The sequence below is a fragment of the Hetaerina americana genome, unplaced genomic scaffold, assembly GCF_022747635.1.
Source record: "Hetaerina americana unplaced genomic scaffold, ioHetAmer1.1.p SCAF_1, whole genome shotgun sequence".
NCBI lineage: Eukaryota > Metazoa > Arthropoda > Insecta > Odonata > Calopterygidae > Hetaerina > Hetaerina americana.
The window spans coordinates 61473997-61493486 of NW_027286069.1; the positions used below are offsets into that span (position 1 = coordinate 61473997).

Here is a 19490-nt window from a genome sequence, read left to right on the forward strand (position 1 = left end):
ATATAGTGAGTAATGTTTTAATTAAATACCTATTTGACAAAAAAAAAAAAAAAATATATATATATATATATATATATATATATATATATATATATATATATATATATATATATATATATTAGTATTTTTAAATATATCAACCCATTAATACGTTTTTACTGAATATTTGTAATGTGTCCGTAACACTGCATGATTGGTTATCATAGTCTTTTTGTTATTGTCATATGAAAAGTAATATAGAACATCTCAGTATGCGTATAGCATTAAAAACCATAGATTAATATTTTTTGCATAAAGTAATATTTGCTCTATTTTACTGAAATGATAAACAAAAAGTATCAACTACCTCTTACATTTTACTAAGTCTAATAAATATTTTGGTGTATTAAAAATTACTCAATGTCCTTAATATTAAATTTGTTTCTTTAAAGTTTCTAATATTCATCTTCTTAGGCATTCCAATAGATTTTAGAAGCAGTTATGTTGTGTTATCTAATTTTGTTCTCTTCTTCCATGCTCTCGTTTACCTAACCATAGTTATGATCCATGAACCTGCAGTTCTCATTGAGGGGGTACTCTTTCGTGCCCGATATCTTGGCTCAACTCAACTGGTTTGCGAGGGACAGCCCACAAAAACGACCAGAATGATGCAGGCAGAGGAGGCAGTTTCACGAATAAAGGTGAGAAAGAGAGAGAGAGTTGGATGGCAGACACTTTTTGATGTTTTTGGGAGATGCTTGACCCTACCCAGGTAGTGTCTGGCATTTTATTTTTTCTCTCACCTACTCACTGTGTGTATGTGTGTGCGTTAGTGTGCGTGTCATATGTGTTTCTATATAGCCTCTCTCTGTCTGTCTCTTTGACTCTTCCTATCTGTCCTCTATCCCTGGGAGTGTCGTTTGCTGTTTTGGTTGGCATCGTTTCCTTTCCTTATCCTTCTCCTATTCATAGGTGTTGTCGCACTCTTATCCACACGTTCAATCATTTGGGTCTTCTTGTGCCACATTTTTCAGTTTGAGCTATTTTGCTGAAGCTTTTATATAGCCGGACATGCTTACCGGTTGATCCATTGTATAATGCTTTTATTTTTGAATGGACGTTATCGTATCTCTGGTAGTTTTACTGCTGTTTCTAAATTTTTTTCTCCACTTTTTTTATTTCTATCATTTTGCTGAGTTTGTTACCTCTAAATGTGCAGAATTAGCATTTTATGTGGAAAAAACAGATGAAATAGCTTTGCTCTTGCACTAAATGGCAAAAGTTTTATATGAAACATGAAAAGGACTGCCTCATACCTGTTTGCACATCAAACAATTTGGTTAGCTCAAGTTTGGTAGTGTTTCCAGTCTTCCACCAGTCTCAATGTTTCAAGCAGTGCTATAATTTTTTGCCTGTTAATCAGTATTTCCTCTTTTAACTTTTTTGACAGCACTGGAAATTATGTAAAAAGAAAACAGTGAAACAAACATGCTTTTATTGACATGGCCGAGTTAAACTTTGGCAAACAAATTTGCAGGCCAACCAAAACTGCAGCCACAGCTCCCAGGGTTATGGTGTTGGTGATGAGGATGGGGATGAGAGTAGTGGGGATGATGACGATGAGGATGACGATGATGACGATGACGATGAGGAAGGTGTTTGTGGGGATGAGAGAAGGGGGAGGGTGGTCGGAGCAGGAGAGTTAGGGGAAGAGGGTTGTGTGGTGGATGGCGGGATTGGGGTGGTGAGCGAAAGGGACACTGGGGGGGGTTTGGTGGTGGTTGACGGGGAGCTGACTGGTACCCTGCCACAACTGCAGCCAATCAAGGTGGCTCCCCACGGGGGTATGCCTCTGCAAGGCGTTGGCGCAACTGGCACTGTGTTCAGGCTGCAGTTTCTAGGGTCTGTTGAAGTGGAGGAGGAGTCTTCAGGAAAGAAGCGAAGGAAGCGATTGAAGAAAAACATGGTTGAAGAAGCTGTGACCAAGATTAAGGTGTGTGTGTGTGCCAATATGAATGTTGGGTGGTCCAAAGGGGGAGGAGTTGGTGTTTATCAATAGGTTAATGTTACCGTTAGTCCATTCCCTTCCTTACATTTTCACTCAATGCCTGTTTAAATTGGCCAGTGATTTATGTGTGTGTGTGTAAGTATATGTTTCTGCTGTGTAGGTACGCTTTATTATATATTTCTAATTTATATATTTTTATAATTTCAGGATGTTGAATATATTTCTGGGGTTTTTAAGGGCACAATACTATTGAAACAATTTAATTATTCTTAAGAAATTATTTATACAGTTGCTGTAGGAACCAGAAAAACTTTCCATTAATTATTTAGTGGTGTGACTTGATTGGATGCAATAATCTAGTCAGAATTTTACATATATGAAAATAGTTTCAGATTTCCCTTTATAAAGGAGTCATTCTTATATTTTTAGCTTATTTCCTTTCTTTTCTTTTTGAATGTATCACCATAGAATAGCTTTATATTTTGAGTTTGGTATAATATAACTTGTTGTTTGTGTAAGACCACAAGCAGAAAAGATAGAGAAGTAAAAAGCAGTACCACCATTATCATTGACTATCCCACTTAATAATGCAATTTTAGAAATGAGTGCTTTCATATATGTATATCAATGGGCTTTATTTATGCGAGTTTCATCCAGAAAGTAAGTACTGTCTGTGCATATATTATGTGGAATTATCAGCATTTGATTTGTTTACATGCAGTAACTACATTTCATTAAAAGACAAAGTGCAGTTACTCTTTGTGAGTTTTTATTTACCTTTGAGTTCATTTCATTGGTCATAATTTAAAACGAGAGATCATCCCACTCATTTAAATCTGTGGTCTGTAATAAATATTTTTAATGAATGGAATACTACCCATGAGATTAGCTGAGTGAAGGAATGGGAAACAGTCATAATGAAAAGTACTGTAGCCACTTCATCCTAGTCCTAGTCAATATGGATCTGTTGCAAAAAATGGATTATAAACTTTCATTGAGCCTAGAATGGCACCTAGTAATTTTCATTTATTCCTATACCTAATTAGATTCTCACATGTCAGAAGTTAAATGGGAACAATAGAACAGAAACCATTTAGAATTAGCTCAAGTCAAGGAGCAACTTTTTTTAACAGCAAATTGGTAACTATCTGCTCTATGGCAAAAAATGTTTTGATATGATTAGCAATTAGGTGGAAAAGTTGAATGAAGTGTCTAGAATTTGATTTAAATAAAAGTTAATTTTTAATGCATTTATGTTTACAGCCATACAGTACTTACTTTCTGAATAAACCTCGTAAGTCCACTTCTCAGATTTACTATTTAAGAACATATTTACAAAATATATAGTTGTTCTATGTGGCTATTTTTCAGTTCAGAGGAATATAATTTTCCTCTCAATCAATAAAATCTATATATGTAACAATTTTTACAAGGTTGTTCATGAAATATAGCTTTTTCAGTGGTTCCTGACATACTGTTGTCATATGAAGTCTCTAAAAAGGGGTATAAATACTTGCTCTGCATAAAAATTTGAGAATAATTTTTCTAATAGGATAGAACCTGGTACTTTCCTCAGCTAATTGATTTATGGGCTCTTAGCTAATAATATGGAATTCCATTTTATATTATTTCTGCAATAATATGAATGAAATAGAACTTTTTGTCATATCATTGGCATCTGAATTATTGACCTTTAAAATAAGCAAGAATTACTCTCAAATCTTAATTATTAATCTAGTAAATTCCTCATATGAAAGGAATTGTCTAAGCCTGGCCAGTAATAACAATTGCAGTAATGAATCCTTAAAATATATAATGCCTCAGTTTTCAACCAACTTAGCGAATGTTAATATGTGTTGTTCCATTGTAAACTAATCCATGATGAGTATAATACAGGTGATACTGCAATGAAGTGTCATAAATATTCTGACTTTAATTCTTATTAGAGATAATAATTATTATTTTTATCATAGGTTGCAATGCAAGGTATGAGGTCCTTTTACACAAAAACTCAAATACTAACCAGTAGGTCTTACATGTAGTAGGTACATAACTATGTGTGCTCTTTCAGAAAGATTTGGATATTTAAATTGTCATGTTGATGGAAAATGTATTAATAATAGTCTCTCAGGCTTCTTATTTGTTCATGAACTCTGTTGGTACATAAGAGGTCTGTCCAATAAATAGGCAAACTGGTGCAATCTGGCCGCCATGATGCGGACTATAGCCCCGCCCACTAGCGACGCTAGTTGCCGGAGACCCAATGAGCCATCTGTGCTTGGTGGATCATCGAGCTATGCCAGTTATGATAGTTTCTGTTGTGCTGGTTTTTACTGTTTGTCCAAAATGGAAATTGACGCAGCCACGGAGCAACGAATCAACATCTAGTTTTTGGTGAAGTTCGGTAAAAGTTATCAAGAAATTACTGAAATGTTGACTGCTGTTTACGGCGATAATGCTCTTAAGAAAACATCCGTTTTCTAGTGGATTAAGCGTTTTAAAGATGGCCGACAAGATGTAACGGATGATGCAAGGCCAGGATGACCTTCAATCACCTGTGTTGACGACAACATTGATCGTGTATGGTCCCTTATCCTTACCGATCATCAAATAACTGTCCCAATGATAGCTGATGAACTGAACTTAGGAAAAGTCAACAGTCACACTCTTTTAACCGAACATTTGGGTTTTAAAAAAGTGTGCAAAAATTGTGCCCAAGCTGCTGATGCCAGATCAAAAGTTGAAAAGAGCTGAATATGTTACTGACTGGTAAAATTCACTTGAAAACAATGCTAGATTTCTCAGTAGGATAAAAACTGGAGACCAATCGTGGTTTTATGAGTATGACATTGAGCTAAAATTGCAAAGCAAGGAGTGGAAAGCAAAAGATGAACCTTGAACCAAAAAATCAAGAAAAAGGCGATCGAAAATCAAAGTCATGCTCCTGTTTTCTTTGATGTCGAAGGTGTTGTTCATCATGAATTTCTTCCTGAAGGACAAACAGTAAATGCTGAGTTCTACCGTAAAGTTTTCAAGCGTTTGAGAGTTGGCGTGCATCGTGTGCGACCAAAGTTGCCTCAAGGTGATGGATGGATCCTTCACCATGACTATGCACCGGAACATTCAGCATTGATTGTTCCTGCCAAAAAATTCAATCACCATCCTTGATCATCCTCCTTATTCGCCATATCTCGCCCCCTGCAACTTTTTTCTGTTCCCAAAATGCAAAAATGTGATGAGAGGACATCACTGGGAAGATGTGGGCACAATAAAGCAAGAAACGACAAGAAAACTGAAAAGCTTAACTGTCAAGGACTTCCAAGGGTGCTTTAAACAGTGGAAAAGAAGATGGAATAAGTGGGTAGCAAGGAATGGAAAGTACTTCGAAGGGGACTAAATTGATGTAGTCTAAATTTTGCAAAATAAGTGTTAAAAACCTCAGTTTGCGTATTTATTGGACATAGCTCGTATATCACATGAACTGTCCTCTAGGTTCTAATCAGGGCTATGCCTTGCCAAGTGCCCTACATTAGCGTCAGGAATTTTATGGCACACACTGGAATATTTACTAAACTTTTGTGTAGGACTTGTTTTTCCAGTGTAATGCCTGGTTTACAAGAATCTGGGATGTAAAAAAACCATCATTCACCTCCCAATGATCATTTATTTCTATTGAGTGAATTCTTAGGAACTTTGTCCAATTTTATTTGGTGTGGCTGAGTGTGTTGCTCTTAGTTGAAAAGCATGGACATTTATTTAATTTTTTGTGGATTTTTTGAAATTATGCCATTAAAAATATTAACCTAGACTCCCCATTGTGTCCACCCCACATGACTCGTTGGGAAAAGTGGAATGATTACGTATCGTCCTCTTATTGGTTGTGGCATGTCATTGTGATTCTCCCAACTTATTTTACATAAATATTTTTTACCATAGGCAAACACCTTTAGCTACTCCCAAGATATACAACTTGTGATTTTTGTGGAGTAAATTTTTTTAGTTTCAAACCATGCATGCAAGTTTTTAAATATTTAAAATTTGTTATGTATAGTGACAATTTTTTGTAAATGTAAATATCTCAAAATACTTCCCATAGTGTGCATATTTAATGGCATAGGGGAAAATGTGGGACAGTGAACAGTTACTGAGCAGGAACAGCCTAGGTGCAATTTCTCCCTGCACTCCATGTGAACAGCCATCCTCTTTGTTTTAGTCCGAGGGTAGGCTGAAAACTAATGCACACATGCTTGTAGACGACAAACAAAAAGAAATGGCAAGGTCGGGCAAAAAGCACGTTTAAGTACAATTCTTAAGCTTCAAAATCATATATTTATTTTTCAACATAGTCTTTGTTAAGGCTAACACATTTCTCCTAACATGTAACCGGTTTTTTCATTCCGTCACTGAAAAACTCATCTGACTTTTCTCGAATCCAGGACTTGACAGCTACCTTCACCTCATCGTCTGAGGTGTAATGACTACCCTTGAGGTGTCTCTTGAGTTGAGGAAAAAAATAAAAATTGCTAGGCACAAGATCAGAGGAATAAGGAGGGTGTGGAATCGGTTTGAATTTCAGGTTTCACAGACCCTCTCCAGTTGCGCGTGAGGTGTATGAACAAGCGTTGTCATGTTGCAAGATTATTGGCACCAGGCTGCCTTTAACATGACAAAATTGATGTCGTAGGTGTTTTAGAGTCTGTATATACTGAGAAGAATTTACTGTTGCCCATTGCTCCAGAAAATTGGTCACTAAACTTGGTAAGCATCCGAAAACACAATCAAAAGAAGTTTCATCAACAATTGTGGCTTTTCCAGGCTTGCAACCACAAAATTTTACTGCCCATCGATCGATACAGTAGACCTTTCAACAGCATCGTCACCATAAGCAGCCTTTAAACGATGATGAATCTCTGTAGGAGTCACTTATTCAGCAGTTAAAATTTCGACAACAGCACAATGTTTAACTTGCATTGACATAGCACTAGAGCACCGCTTCATATTTCTGCTTCTCAAAATACACTGGATGAATGAAACGACCTCAAACCTGCACATGAATGTAAAGGGGGAATGTTAGTTCCACATGCCACCTGGAGTGCTTCTGAAGGTCATTTTGTTTGTGGTCAACAAGCATGTGTGCATTAGTTTTCAGTCTACCCATGCAACAGACTTGTCATTCTAACCCTCCTCTGTGACCTATACTGACATTTTTCTTAATAAGGTAACTTGGGAGGCTTGCCACTTAAAGGAGGAATGAGAATTGCTTTAGGATGGATGTAGATGACCAATATGTACTTAAAGTGAAAAAAACAGAAGTATGAAACATGCACTAACTTCCAGTCAATTGCTTTTGTCATTTTGACCATTATCAGTGAAATGTTCATTAGCATCATCTGTGTTAAATTTTGCTGTATTAATAAATTTGTTCCATTTTCAATTTGCTGAATGTTGAATTTCAGTTAAATCAGGTGCATAGTTATGTGATAACTTATAATAAAAAGTGAAATGCTTTATACTATTACCAACTTAACTACATTCAAAATGGTCTTCAGGAAATGTTCGCTCAGGGTGACTCAAATGATCAATATTTGAGAATTAGCCCTTTCTTAATTGGAAGGTAAACATTGAAATTTCATTTGATCATATCTATGTAAATGTGATGGACAAAGTATCAAAATAAGTGTAACAGAAAAAAACCATAAGGTCCGTCCATGGCTTTTTACCTCTTGATTATTTTGTGATTCTACGAGTAAGTAATCTGGCCTCCACAAACATAGATTTAGCTGAGGAAATCATGAAATAGAATGTCATTATTAGTATGAATTTGAACTATTCTCTATTACCCTTAATTTTCTGAGTAGCAGAGAGGTCAGGTAACATACCTAAAAAGTTTATGTACTCAATCAGCATTTGAATTTGTCCTTCCAAGGGACATTATGCCTTACAGTTTAATATGTCTTGCACTGTTTTATTATACTTTCTCTACTTAACAGTTCTCTTGACACTATGATAATTCCACTGGTTTATATTTATAAAGAGCATCCACATAAACCAAAAAAAAGGTCAGCTTCTGGAATGGAGTTTAAGTATAACTGCTGTTAATAATGGCTGATCCATGATGGATTTTGCCTTGGGGCAGATGCGTAGGAGTACACATTAGGGTGTGTTTTCTAGCTGGAAATATTTTTGTAAAAAATTTACATGAAACTTTTCGATAGCAAAACTTTTTAGCTATCAAATAGAAAAATTAATTCAAATGGAAGGGTAATAGGAGGCTCCACGCCATTCACAAATCCCCTCTTCTTACGTATAGATTTCTAGGAGTGAGTGCCTGAATAATGTGAAGGATAAAATATAAAAGGAAGACAAAAATCATGTGTCCCTGTTGTTGGGCATCCAGGCTTTGCATTAGCAAATTATTACATCCTGGTGGTTATGGTGCAAGAGCTGTGGATTATCAGAAAGAAACCCTTAAACAAGAGCTATTTGAGAGAGGAGAAATTAGTAAAAGGCATATTTTTGCAGAATATCTTTAGTATAATTCCATTACTTCCAAATTAGGAGCACTTTGAGTTCACTTCCAAGGTTAAGGCATTATTAAAATCCCAAGCAAAATTTACAGCTTAGACTAGAAAGATATAGTAAGAGATACAATAAGATTTGTATGCTTGTTCTTCCCTCACTATATATTTTCAATCATAATAACATATTGGTTAAGAAGCAAAAAAAGTAATGGAGAGATTATTAAATACTTGTTTCTTACAAGATAATTTATAATAAGTAGAGGAACAAGAGAAGCCATTCCAACTCTTAGATTAAATGTAAAGAAAAGTATACAAAAAGTCTAACATGTGTTATTGAATTCATTGATCCTGAGCAAACTTCTGGCAATGAGGGTTGAAGCATTGCTGTAGGCCATAAAGAGTGGGAGGAAATGAAGATGATTGATGCACTGGAAATGATTGGCCAACTAAATGCCTTTGGGCAAACCTTGGCTTAGATCAAAAGCCAGTGAAGAAAGAGAAAAAAGCAAAAACACAAAAAAGAGAAAAAAGTAAGCTTGATTCAGTCAGAGAATGATGAGTTATGTAGCTGCATAGTAAAAAAAGAAAGGTAATTTGTTCAGAATAAGTAAAGAAGGAGATGGAAACTAAATGAAGGAAGTGGAAAATATGTGATGATAATGGTCTGCATAGGTGAACAAAGGATGGCAATTTTCAAATAAATCCAGGCAAAGATACAAGTATACTTGTATGCGTTAAACTTTTGTTAATTGGTAGTAAGATGACCAGTAGTAATGTTTGGAAAAAGGGATATAGAAGAGTTGATCAACGGCATCAAATTTCTACTTAGTCTGGACATAATAAAAATTGTTTATAAAAGCGTTGCTTGGGGAATTAAAATTAGAAGTTAAATGCTTTGTACTAATACTGACTTAAATATGTCCAAAATGATCTTCAGGACATATAAGCACAGGATGACTCAATTGATTAATATTTGAGAATTAACACTTTTCAAATAGGGGAATTCATATGTATGTCATGCATTGACATTTTGCAGTGTTGGTTTAAGGAGGTTATCAGTATTGTAAATATGTTGCTACAGAATTGTAATTAAGGTATTACTGTCCAAATTACCAGTAGAAAATCTTTCAAAGGGTCAAAGAAGAGAAGTATAAAAAAGACAAACTAGAAGAGAAAGGTAATTGAGCAAAACCTGAAACTAAATTATTTCCTAAACACAATTATGTAAATAATATGAAAGAAAAGCCCTTTAAAGGAAGTCCAATAATGAACAACAAGAATCATGAAAGGAAATACTTGAACAGTAAAAACTTTCTATGGAATTGGCAGGGTAAAATATAGGTTTGAGGGCTACTAAAAATCTATTCATGAATCAAAAACTTATGATGATGAGTGATTTTATTTATAGAGTTTAACCTGTAAAAATTACCAATGGTAATATATTCTTTGAAAAATCATGTGAAATTTACTATGGATAGATTTTTTAAATGTTTGCATCCATAATAAGGTATTTCCAAAAATTTGACCTCTAAGTGAAAGCCGTACAAGTTGCCCACAAGAGACAAATACTATACCATTTGTGAGGTGAACTACCCACTTTTCTACTAGGAGTTGATTCCAAATAGTAAATTTGGACGCAGTGACTTGCTGTATTCTTATTATTTGCAACACGTCATGATGCTCACTGCATCTTACCCTTCAGTGTGTGCTGTTAGCTTCATGATGCTCTCTTAACCAAAATGTTTCATTTTCTTCTCTTCCTCATCTTCAGACTTCTTAAAAGCGTACAATCCTTGTGCTTACTCCTTCAAAATATACAGAATTGCAATCTTCATTCCATATCCATGTTTAAGTTATTTTTAAGTTCACATCAAGAGACACACATCTGGTAGGTATTATGAACACATGAGAAAGTTCTTAAGATTCCTCAACCACTATCTAGTTGGGCTAAACAGGGTCGTACCATGCTAAGAAATAAGTGTTAGAACTGTATTATGTGATTTTTAATCCGTATTCTTAAATATGTCACAAATGGAGGCACTGAAAGAAAAATGAAGTTTGAAAGCAATGGAAATGTTGTTCTACAGGTGAATATCAAAGATCAAATGATGAAAAAATAACCTGTGATGAGAGAGGGAAGAAATGGATTTCAAAGACATCTAATTGGGAAAACGATAGCTTTTTATATGCATTTTGAGACATGATAGCTTTATATGTAAAAAGTTACATGAGAAAATCCTGAATGTGAGTTTAAAAAATTGCTGATATTTAAATCAATAAATGCAAAGTCATGCCTAACAGCTGAATTTTGGCAGCCCATCAAGGACTTAGATGGAAAGCTGCATTGTGACCTGTTAGCTCAGAAGAGGGTAAATTTTATTTGTTGGTAGGGTTGAATAGAGAAGCTGAAGAGAGATATCGCAATTCACGGAGTGAAACTAGAACAAGTGGAATCTTTTGTATACCTGGGCAGCAGTATACAAGGGTGGTCTGCCATTTGGTCCGATACAGTGTGTTGAAGAAATTGCCCTTGACAAAGCTTTGCACCCGATGGGTACCGTACATGCTCATTGTGGGTCAAAAATTAATTCGGATGGCACTTTCCAAAGAGTGCTTAGTGCTTTTTATGAAAAACAAGAGTGATTTTCTGAATTGATATGAGACAATGAATGCAGCATGGATTGCACTATCCATTACAAACCAGAATCAAAACAACAATCCATGCAATCAATAAAGGCCACTTCTTCAGCTCCAAAGAAAGCGAAGATGGTACCATCAGTGGGTAAGGTTATGGCGTAGGTTTTTTGGGTTGGAAAAGGAATTCTGTTGATCAGCTATCTTGAAAAAGGTAAAAGAATAACTGGAGAGTACTCTTCTAACCTTCTAATGAAATTGGATGCAAAAATTGTGAAAGCAGACTTGTCTTGTAGAGGAAAAAAACCATTTTCTATCAGGACAATGCACCTGCCCACAAATGTGTCTTGGCTTTGGGAAAATCGTGGGATTCGTACCATGAAGTGCTGGAACATCCACCATTTTCCCCGGAACTTGCTCCTATGGACTTCCACCTCTTGTAAAAGGTCAAAAGTTTCCTCATAGCTGAGCGTTTTTCGTCCAATCAAGAAGGGATTGCGACTGAATGCAAGTACTTCATGGCACATTCAGAAGAACACCACAGAGATGGGATAATGGCACTGGAACACTGCTGGATGAACTGAATTAATATTGAAAGCAATTGTGTTAAAAATAAAACATTTTTTCAAACATAATTTGTCATTTTCATCATCAGGCAGAGAACTTCTGAGATCACCCTCGTAACTTAAGATGGAAGAATTTGACCAACTTCAAGAAAAGAATAGGTCAAGCTAAAAAGGTGTCCGTGAAGATAAGGTAGCTATAATGTTCAAAGAACCTGAGGTTGGAAACAAGGAAGCATTTCATCAAAACATTCATATGGACGATGGCATTCTATGGATCATAGATATTGAACATAGGAAGATTGGACAAGCGAGGAATATTAGCCTTTTAAACATGGTGCTTCATGGAGGAGAATTCTGAAGATTAAATGGAAAGACAAGGGGAAGAATAAGGAATTAAAAATAAGAGAAGAAGATGAAAGGATCTACTGGGGAACTGTAGCAAATTAGATGGATTCGGCACACTTTGACTTGCAGTTTGGATAGTTATAAACCTAATAGAAGGGAAAATTTAAGGGAAGACCCTCTGTCTCTTGGTCTTCCCATGAAGAAGACCCAGAGACATTGGTACCTATTTTAATCCCACCACCACCATTTCATTTTATTCATCAGAATTTCTTCTTTTTCACCTTCCTAGCGCCCCCAAGATAAGAGGTTGCCAACTCTCATTCTCCCTCCTCCCCCATCATCTGAAACACCTTGCATGTTGACAACTTCTCTATTCCTTTAAGAGGTACATTATCTATAATTTGATCACATCTCTGAAATCAACTGTGGTCTTCAATGGATACTAGGTCATGAAAAATTTGTATTATATGGAAAACTAAATTAATGAACCATTTCCACAGTTTCACTAGACATTTATTGCTTTATTGTATATGTCCAAGGATAAATTATTGCTATTGAACCATAGATAAAAATCTCTCTAGTTGATTCAAGGCAAACAACCATTTTCAAAGTTACTTTTTTCAGTTTCACTAGACATTTATTGCTTTATTGTATATGTCCAAGCATAAATTATTGCTATTGAACCATAGAAAAAATCTCTCTAGTTGATTCAAGGCAAACAACCATTTTCAAAGTTACTTTTTTCAGTTTTCAAACCCTGACATCATTCTAATGAGATAATTTCATGCAAGTATATTTAGTGAGTTGAGTCAGGTAGAGACTCAGGTGCATCATTTCATCGTTTTGTTGGGTCAGGTAATATAATCAGGGAAGGAAGACCATAGATAGTTATATCACTTGGTGAATCCACTCTCTATTCCTCTGAAAGTGGGAAATGAACTATCTTGCATGAATCTCCTGTTCACCAGAATACTTTTTTAATTTTTATCATAATTACTTGATTTTCAGATGAGATAGGTGCAAATATATTAAAAGGGGAGGGACAGCAATTCCTCTATTCTGTCCTCTCTAAATAACACCTCTGTGTAGAGCCATCAATATAGTGCTCACTTTATTAAGTACTTAAACAGTATTTCATTTTGAATGAATGTTAAAAAATTTAAATTAAGCTAAATGTTACCCAAAGTTAAAGTATTTATCATGGTATAATAGATAATGTCTTAAGTGAGAGTGTAGTAACAGTACTAAAATTGCCAGAAAAACCAAGTAGTCACATTGAGTATTCTACTGAGGCAATTTTTACCCCACTGCATTAGTGCAATCTCTTGGTTTATATGTACCTGTCCTAGAAAACCTGGTAAGAATTCATTCTTTCACATCCTTTGTCGATTTAATTTTTATGGCCACAATGAAAGATATTGAGCAATTAAAGTCCTCTTTATTTAAGAGTGGCATGAATGACAGGTCGCCTAGGTGCTTTTGTGAATTGTTTTAAATAGCATGCTTTTAGTTGCTTAATATTGTATGTATCACATTGTTTCTACAATTTTCTATTCAAGAAGTCATTTGTTTTAAAGTTTAAGGGCCAAACTTATGCCTATATGTAATGAAAGACTGAATGCACTTAGCTCTGTCTTTTAAATAGGTACAAAATTTCATAATTTTTGTTTTTATTTTTGATACTATATTTCATCCATATTTATAAGTGTATATGCAATTTAAATGACTTGCAATCAAAAAAGAATGTCATTATATTATTCGAATGTACTTATATTGATTATCAAATTACATTGTACATAGTTCTTTTTCAGAATTTTGATCCCATAACTGTAATTGATTATAGCTTTAAGAAATATAACTGAATGTCTATCCTTAATTTTACATATATGTAATGCGTATATTTAGTTAAAAGGAAGCTTTGGGTTTTTATATATTTGTATCATTTGTAAAACTTTGAAGCCATCAACACAAATATGAAAATCCTTTTTTCATGATTTATTTTATCCTAAATAGATTGTAACTGTATAGGAGATACATATTCTCTTAAATAACATTAGTCGGCTGTTGTAATGATAATACTGTTTTCTTTGGTTCAATATAGTTAATGAATTCATTACTGTCTTTCTTTTTTTGCTGCTATGGTCCATCTAGGCCTTGGTAAGTTCTGAGAATATATTAAATGCAGTCATCACTTCAGCATGAGCATGGAAGTCAGCACTCTTTTAACTGTGGGGAAATATTGCACTATCTTTGGGTGTCTTCACAATACTGTAGCATGCACCCTAATTAGATCAGTGTTTCATGGTTTATAGATCTATAAATTAAATGTTTGCTTTCCTGTTACATTTAGTTGTTCTCTCTACATCACTGTTTGCTTCTTTATCTTTTCTGCTTTATCTGTTTTTCAGATGTGTAGTATATTGTTATAGAAATTAACTACAAGTTTCATTTGTGCATATTCAATTTGTTATTTCTCCTTTTTTAGGCTCCTGATGGTGAAAGCCAACCAAGCACAGAAGTGGACTTATTCATATCAACTGAAAAAATCATGGTTCTCAACACTGACCTAAAAGTGAGTAAAATATTGTTGAAATTCAAGCGTTGAACATAATTGATATTAAGTTTACATGACATTCAGTTTATTCACAAAAAAAACATGTGTAATGTATTCACCCATGGTGGTCATTGCTATAGAACATTTATAATGAAAATTTGAATTCATAAAAGATAATGTGATTTGAGAAAAAAATATTATGATGTTTAAATCATATACAATTTATTATATTTAATTTTTTATGGCAGTTTTTTTACTTATACATAAAAAGAAGTATTGTAGGCTAAGACATGTTCGGTCTTTGACTAACAGTTAATCCATAAGTGCCAATAGCAATTATTCAACAAATCTAAATCAGTCTTTAGCACCCACCTGAAAAGCACCTTAGTGCATCCAATTCTGATGAGATGCTCCACAATCCAAAATAATGTCTGTATAATTTTCTTTGAATAAACCTTGTACATAATAATTTTTTTTCAGCATGGAATGAATTATCATATTCTGCATAAATTTCAATGACAATGGAAAATTTTTGTAAAAAAACGAGTGTTTTGCTTTAAGAGAAAGATACTGGAACAAATTATGCTTGTTGTATAAGGTTTCACTCTACGTGCATTTCATGTGTATTTTCATTTTTTTATATTATTTTTTAAATATATTTGAATAAATCTATGTATATTAACCTTAGAACAGTGAATGTGGACGTGGGTCATAATTTTGCTATTCCTGTTTCATTAAAAGGAAATGATTACAATTTTCCCCAGATGCTACGATTATAATTTTTAATATAAAAATGTTCACAAAGTAAATTTATCTGGTGTACTTTTCAGGAAATCATGATGGATCATGCATTACGTACAATTTCCTATATAGCTGACATAGGAGACTTAGTAGTCTTAATGGCAAGAAGAAGATATGTACCTCAGGAGGTTGAAGAAGCTCCAAAAATAAACAGGACTCCTAAGATGATTTGTCATGTCTTTGAGAGTGAAGAAGTAAGAATTTTTTTTAAATCTAATTAATTTCTCTTTTAATTTTATCCTTGATTCATTCAGAGTTTCTTATCTTAGTCCTGTGATGTCTTTCATGTGTAGTACATTGTCTTTTCATTGGAAAAAAGATTTTTTAAGTACTTACGTATGTTCCAACTATGGAATAGTAAATATGGATAGGTCTTTGTTAGTAATGATTATTTTACTCTTGGTTAATTTAATGGAAAATTTTAGCAGTTTTTAATCTGATTTGGATTAGATATAGGATGAAGAATTGGCCCTTAAAAAATTATATAAATCAACTATTTGTGTAGACTCCTTTCTCTCTTGTATAACTTTCATCTTCGGCACATAATTGTATATACGAGGGTCATCCGGAAAGTAGTACCCGTTCGTGAAATAAAGACACAAAAGTAAATATTAACAAACATAAAAAATTTTATTTGAAAGAGGATACTTTAAACTACTTCTCAACATAATCTCCAAGCAAATTAAGGCATTTGTCATAACGTGTGACAAGTTTCTGTATTCCTGCTGCATAGTCCTTCGCCGCCAGCTCATTGAGATACGCGAGGGACCCATCTTGCACAAATTTTTGCATAATGCAGATGGTGTTTAACAATTTCATGAACAATTGTTCGAGAAACATTGGGAAAATGCTCACAGATGTCATCAATTGTGACGCGCCGATCGTTCCTCACGAATTCGTCAACTGAGCTCACCAGTTGGTCTGTAATGACAGACGGTCTCTCCGAACGCTCATCGTCGTGTGTGTTCCCCCTCCCCATGTTGAAGTTGCGACACCACCGCCGAACAGACGACTCGTCCATTACATACACCTCCTTTAATTGGCGATGAATATCACATGGGCGAACGTTTCTTGCATTGAGGAATTTAATCACTGCCCTCACTTCACAACTGGCGGCGTTCTCAATTTTTTTAAACATTGTAAACATCACAGAAACAACACAGGCAATGCTAGTGTCACGCAACTTGGCTCAGAGAAGGCAGACAAGCCACTGAAGCTATCTGACCTCGTCCAGCGGCTACTCGCGTCGTCAGCACTTCATGCGGCACGAACGGGTACTACTTTCCGGATGACCCTCGTAATTCTAATCTGCTTTGTTGATGCAATGATGATGAAGTATTTGAATGGTGAATAATGTTAAAACCTGTGTACCATGCTTGCATTATTTCCCTGATGTCACTACTGGAAAAGAGTGTGTCCAGTAGGAATTCCCTTTTCTCAATGCCATTCTTTGAAGACCCCAGGGTAGACGAGTAACCCCTCCTCTGCCTCCCAGAGGAAGGATTACCTCACAACTTGTTTTTGGAAATCAGACAGTCAACAGTATCCCTCATAACTTGTTCAAATGGACTTATGCACAGCATGACTTTGTCGGAGGATGCTACATCATGTGTATTATTTGCTTGTTACCTGTTCAAGGCCATCAGGCACTGGCTCTCTTACATTCTTTCCCTAATATGTCATGTTTGCTCTGTATGTGCATGATTTCGGTGGCTACACGGACATGATTCAAAGTCACTCTTCAATGTGTATTTGTCCTAAAATGAATAGTTATAAAAAAATGTGGTCTTTTGTGGCATGGCAAAAACTGATATTAGTCAAAAACACCGAGGAAATATGAAATCCCACTACAGGATGAAAGTACAGTTTGCTGGAACCTAGCATAAGTAATTGAAGGAGGGTAATGAGACACTTATTCATAGCAATAAGGACAGAAGAGTCTTTAGCAGGAAATAATCCAGGTGTGCTTTTAGCAAAAAATCTTTCACTTGCATAAAAAAATATGATTTTTATCAATGTTGGAATATTTCTCATTTTTCATTTCTTTCAGTGATTAAAAATAGGGTGCACATGATAGGTGGGTTTGCGCAGTATTTTTGTTTTGTATGAAATACATTTTAGTCATGTGTGCATTAAGCTGTTAGCTTTAAACGTTTTCATTAAGTATTTATACAAATTTTTGTTTATAATTTCAGCAATTAAATGACCAGGGAGGTCCTATTGGTTAAAAAAACAAATGCGTAAGGTTGAATGTCTAGCCTCTGAAAATTATATGGAGCAAAAATGTGATCAGAGGTTTTTATATTTTGATAAGCAATTACGAAAATTAGTTTAAAAAAAGCCATTCTTTGACTGGTGCAATATAAAGTTGATCAGGAAAAATCTTCTTTGAATGGGTTTCAATGTGAAACTTTCCTTGAATATAATTGTAAATGTTACTGAAAGGCCAAATGGACTATATCTAAAAGTGTACTTTTATAGCTATGAATCTTAAGCAAACATTCTGAAAAAGATCACTCAAACAGCAATTTCTTCCACATCTAAGGTGCATGTATAATATGATGTTTAGCCAGCCAATGATTTTACAGAGAGGGATATTTGGTTGCCAAACACAAGTGATTTGTACTGGAAATTCATTGTCTGCTAGGTGATAGGGAATAATTTAATAGGAAAGTGAGAAACATGTTCACATGACAATTATTGACATAAGTTACTTAAGTTCTGGAAATGCTTTTCTGGACTTCAGTTTGTCCCCAGATCGTGAATACCATCAAGTATTTATTGATATCATCCCTGAATTGTAGAAGAATATTTAATTTTAAAAGATTTTTCTGCTGTTAATCATAAGAAGACATTTTCACCTCCCACAATCAATGGCTAATACTATGATACTGACCATAAAGTTGAGAATTGGAATTTTACCCCCTATACTGTATATCAAGAGATTAATGTGCTTTATGTCATATCATGGGATAAGATTACTCTACACTTCAGTGGAGTATATTTAACTAGAGTACATGATTCTAAATGATTTCCAATTAAAATTTTACAGATGAATAACTGAAAAACTATTTGAATTCTATTTTGGCAATTATTTATTTATACAATAATTCATTTGCAATTTGAAATTATTAATATACTACGGCTACACAAAACATATTTTAACTACTGTTACATGAAACATATGTGGTCATTTTAAATGCTTAACACTTTATATACACAACAAATATATTTTAATTGATGAAGAAATCCTTCCATGCATTTTGTGACTCTCTATTTACTTACTTAATGATTATGGAAGGTTCTGGTGGAAAATTCAAAGGAACTTTTGGCCATTGCGCAAAAGAAGGGTGACAATAAAGAAAAATTTGTAACTCTGAGAATCAGACATGGTGAAGTTTCTTGAGTAATATTTTGCAGATATTTTGGTTGATAGTCTGGTATGATTGCTTGATGTACACTCTAATCTGAAAAAGGAGAATTTAATATCAATATATGTGCTCTTATATTTGTATTAAATATACAAAAAAATGGGCAGTCAGTTTCTGAAAATGTTAAGGCTTCCAGAAGGCAAATGACAGAAATAATCTGTCCACAGCTAGTGCCCACAAAAGCATTCATGTTGTGTAGAAATGCTGACTAGCAAGTTAGATACAGCATATAAACTTGCCAAATACTTAAATATAAAGAACTTCACTGCAAGTAGTGGTCAGTTGTGGGGGTAGCATTGGAGGGGAATCCAAGTGCCTTTCACCATACCATTTTACTAAATCTCATAACAGCTGTAATATTCTTAAAAATTTATCAGCATCAACTGCATGAAATTTAAGTTGTGGATGATAGCATTTAAGTAGGCTAGAGAACAGCCACAGCCATTCACTGCCTCATTAAAACTGAAAATTATAAAAGAAAACTATTATCAGTTTTCTTTTAATTATTAAAATAAAAACTTCATCAATTATCTTATGTATGGCATTAGGTGAAATAAATAGAAAAATACCATTGAGTATGCATTACCATTATTTTGTGTGATGTTTTTAGGAATTACTACTGATTTAATTTGTATGCAAAATCAAAACATG

At 34.4% G+C, this 19490-nt stretch overlaps 1 protein-coding gene across 1 annotated transcript in view; it reads left to right on the forward strand.

Moving 5' to 3' along the window:
* LOC139700722 (uncharacterized) overlaps window positions 1–19490 on the forward strand; it is a 118895-nt gene that overhangs the window by 88224 nt on the left and 11181 nt on the right. Inside the window, exons 8-10 of the mRNA XM_071599186.1 lie at window positions 559–680; window positions 14539–14625; window positions 15438–15602. Of these exons, the coding sequence (XP_071455287.1) occupies window positions 559–680; window positions 14539–14625; window positions 15438–15602 (374 nt within the window). The remainder of the gene's footprint in view (window positions 1–558; window positions 681–14538; window positions 14626–15437; window positions 15603–19490) is intronic.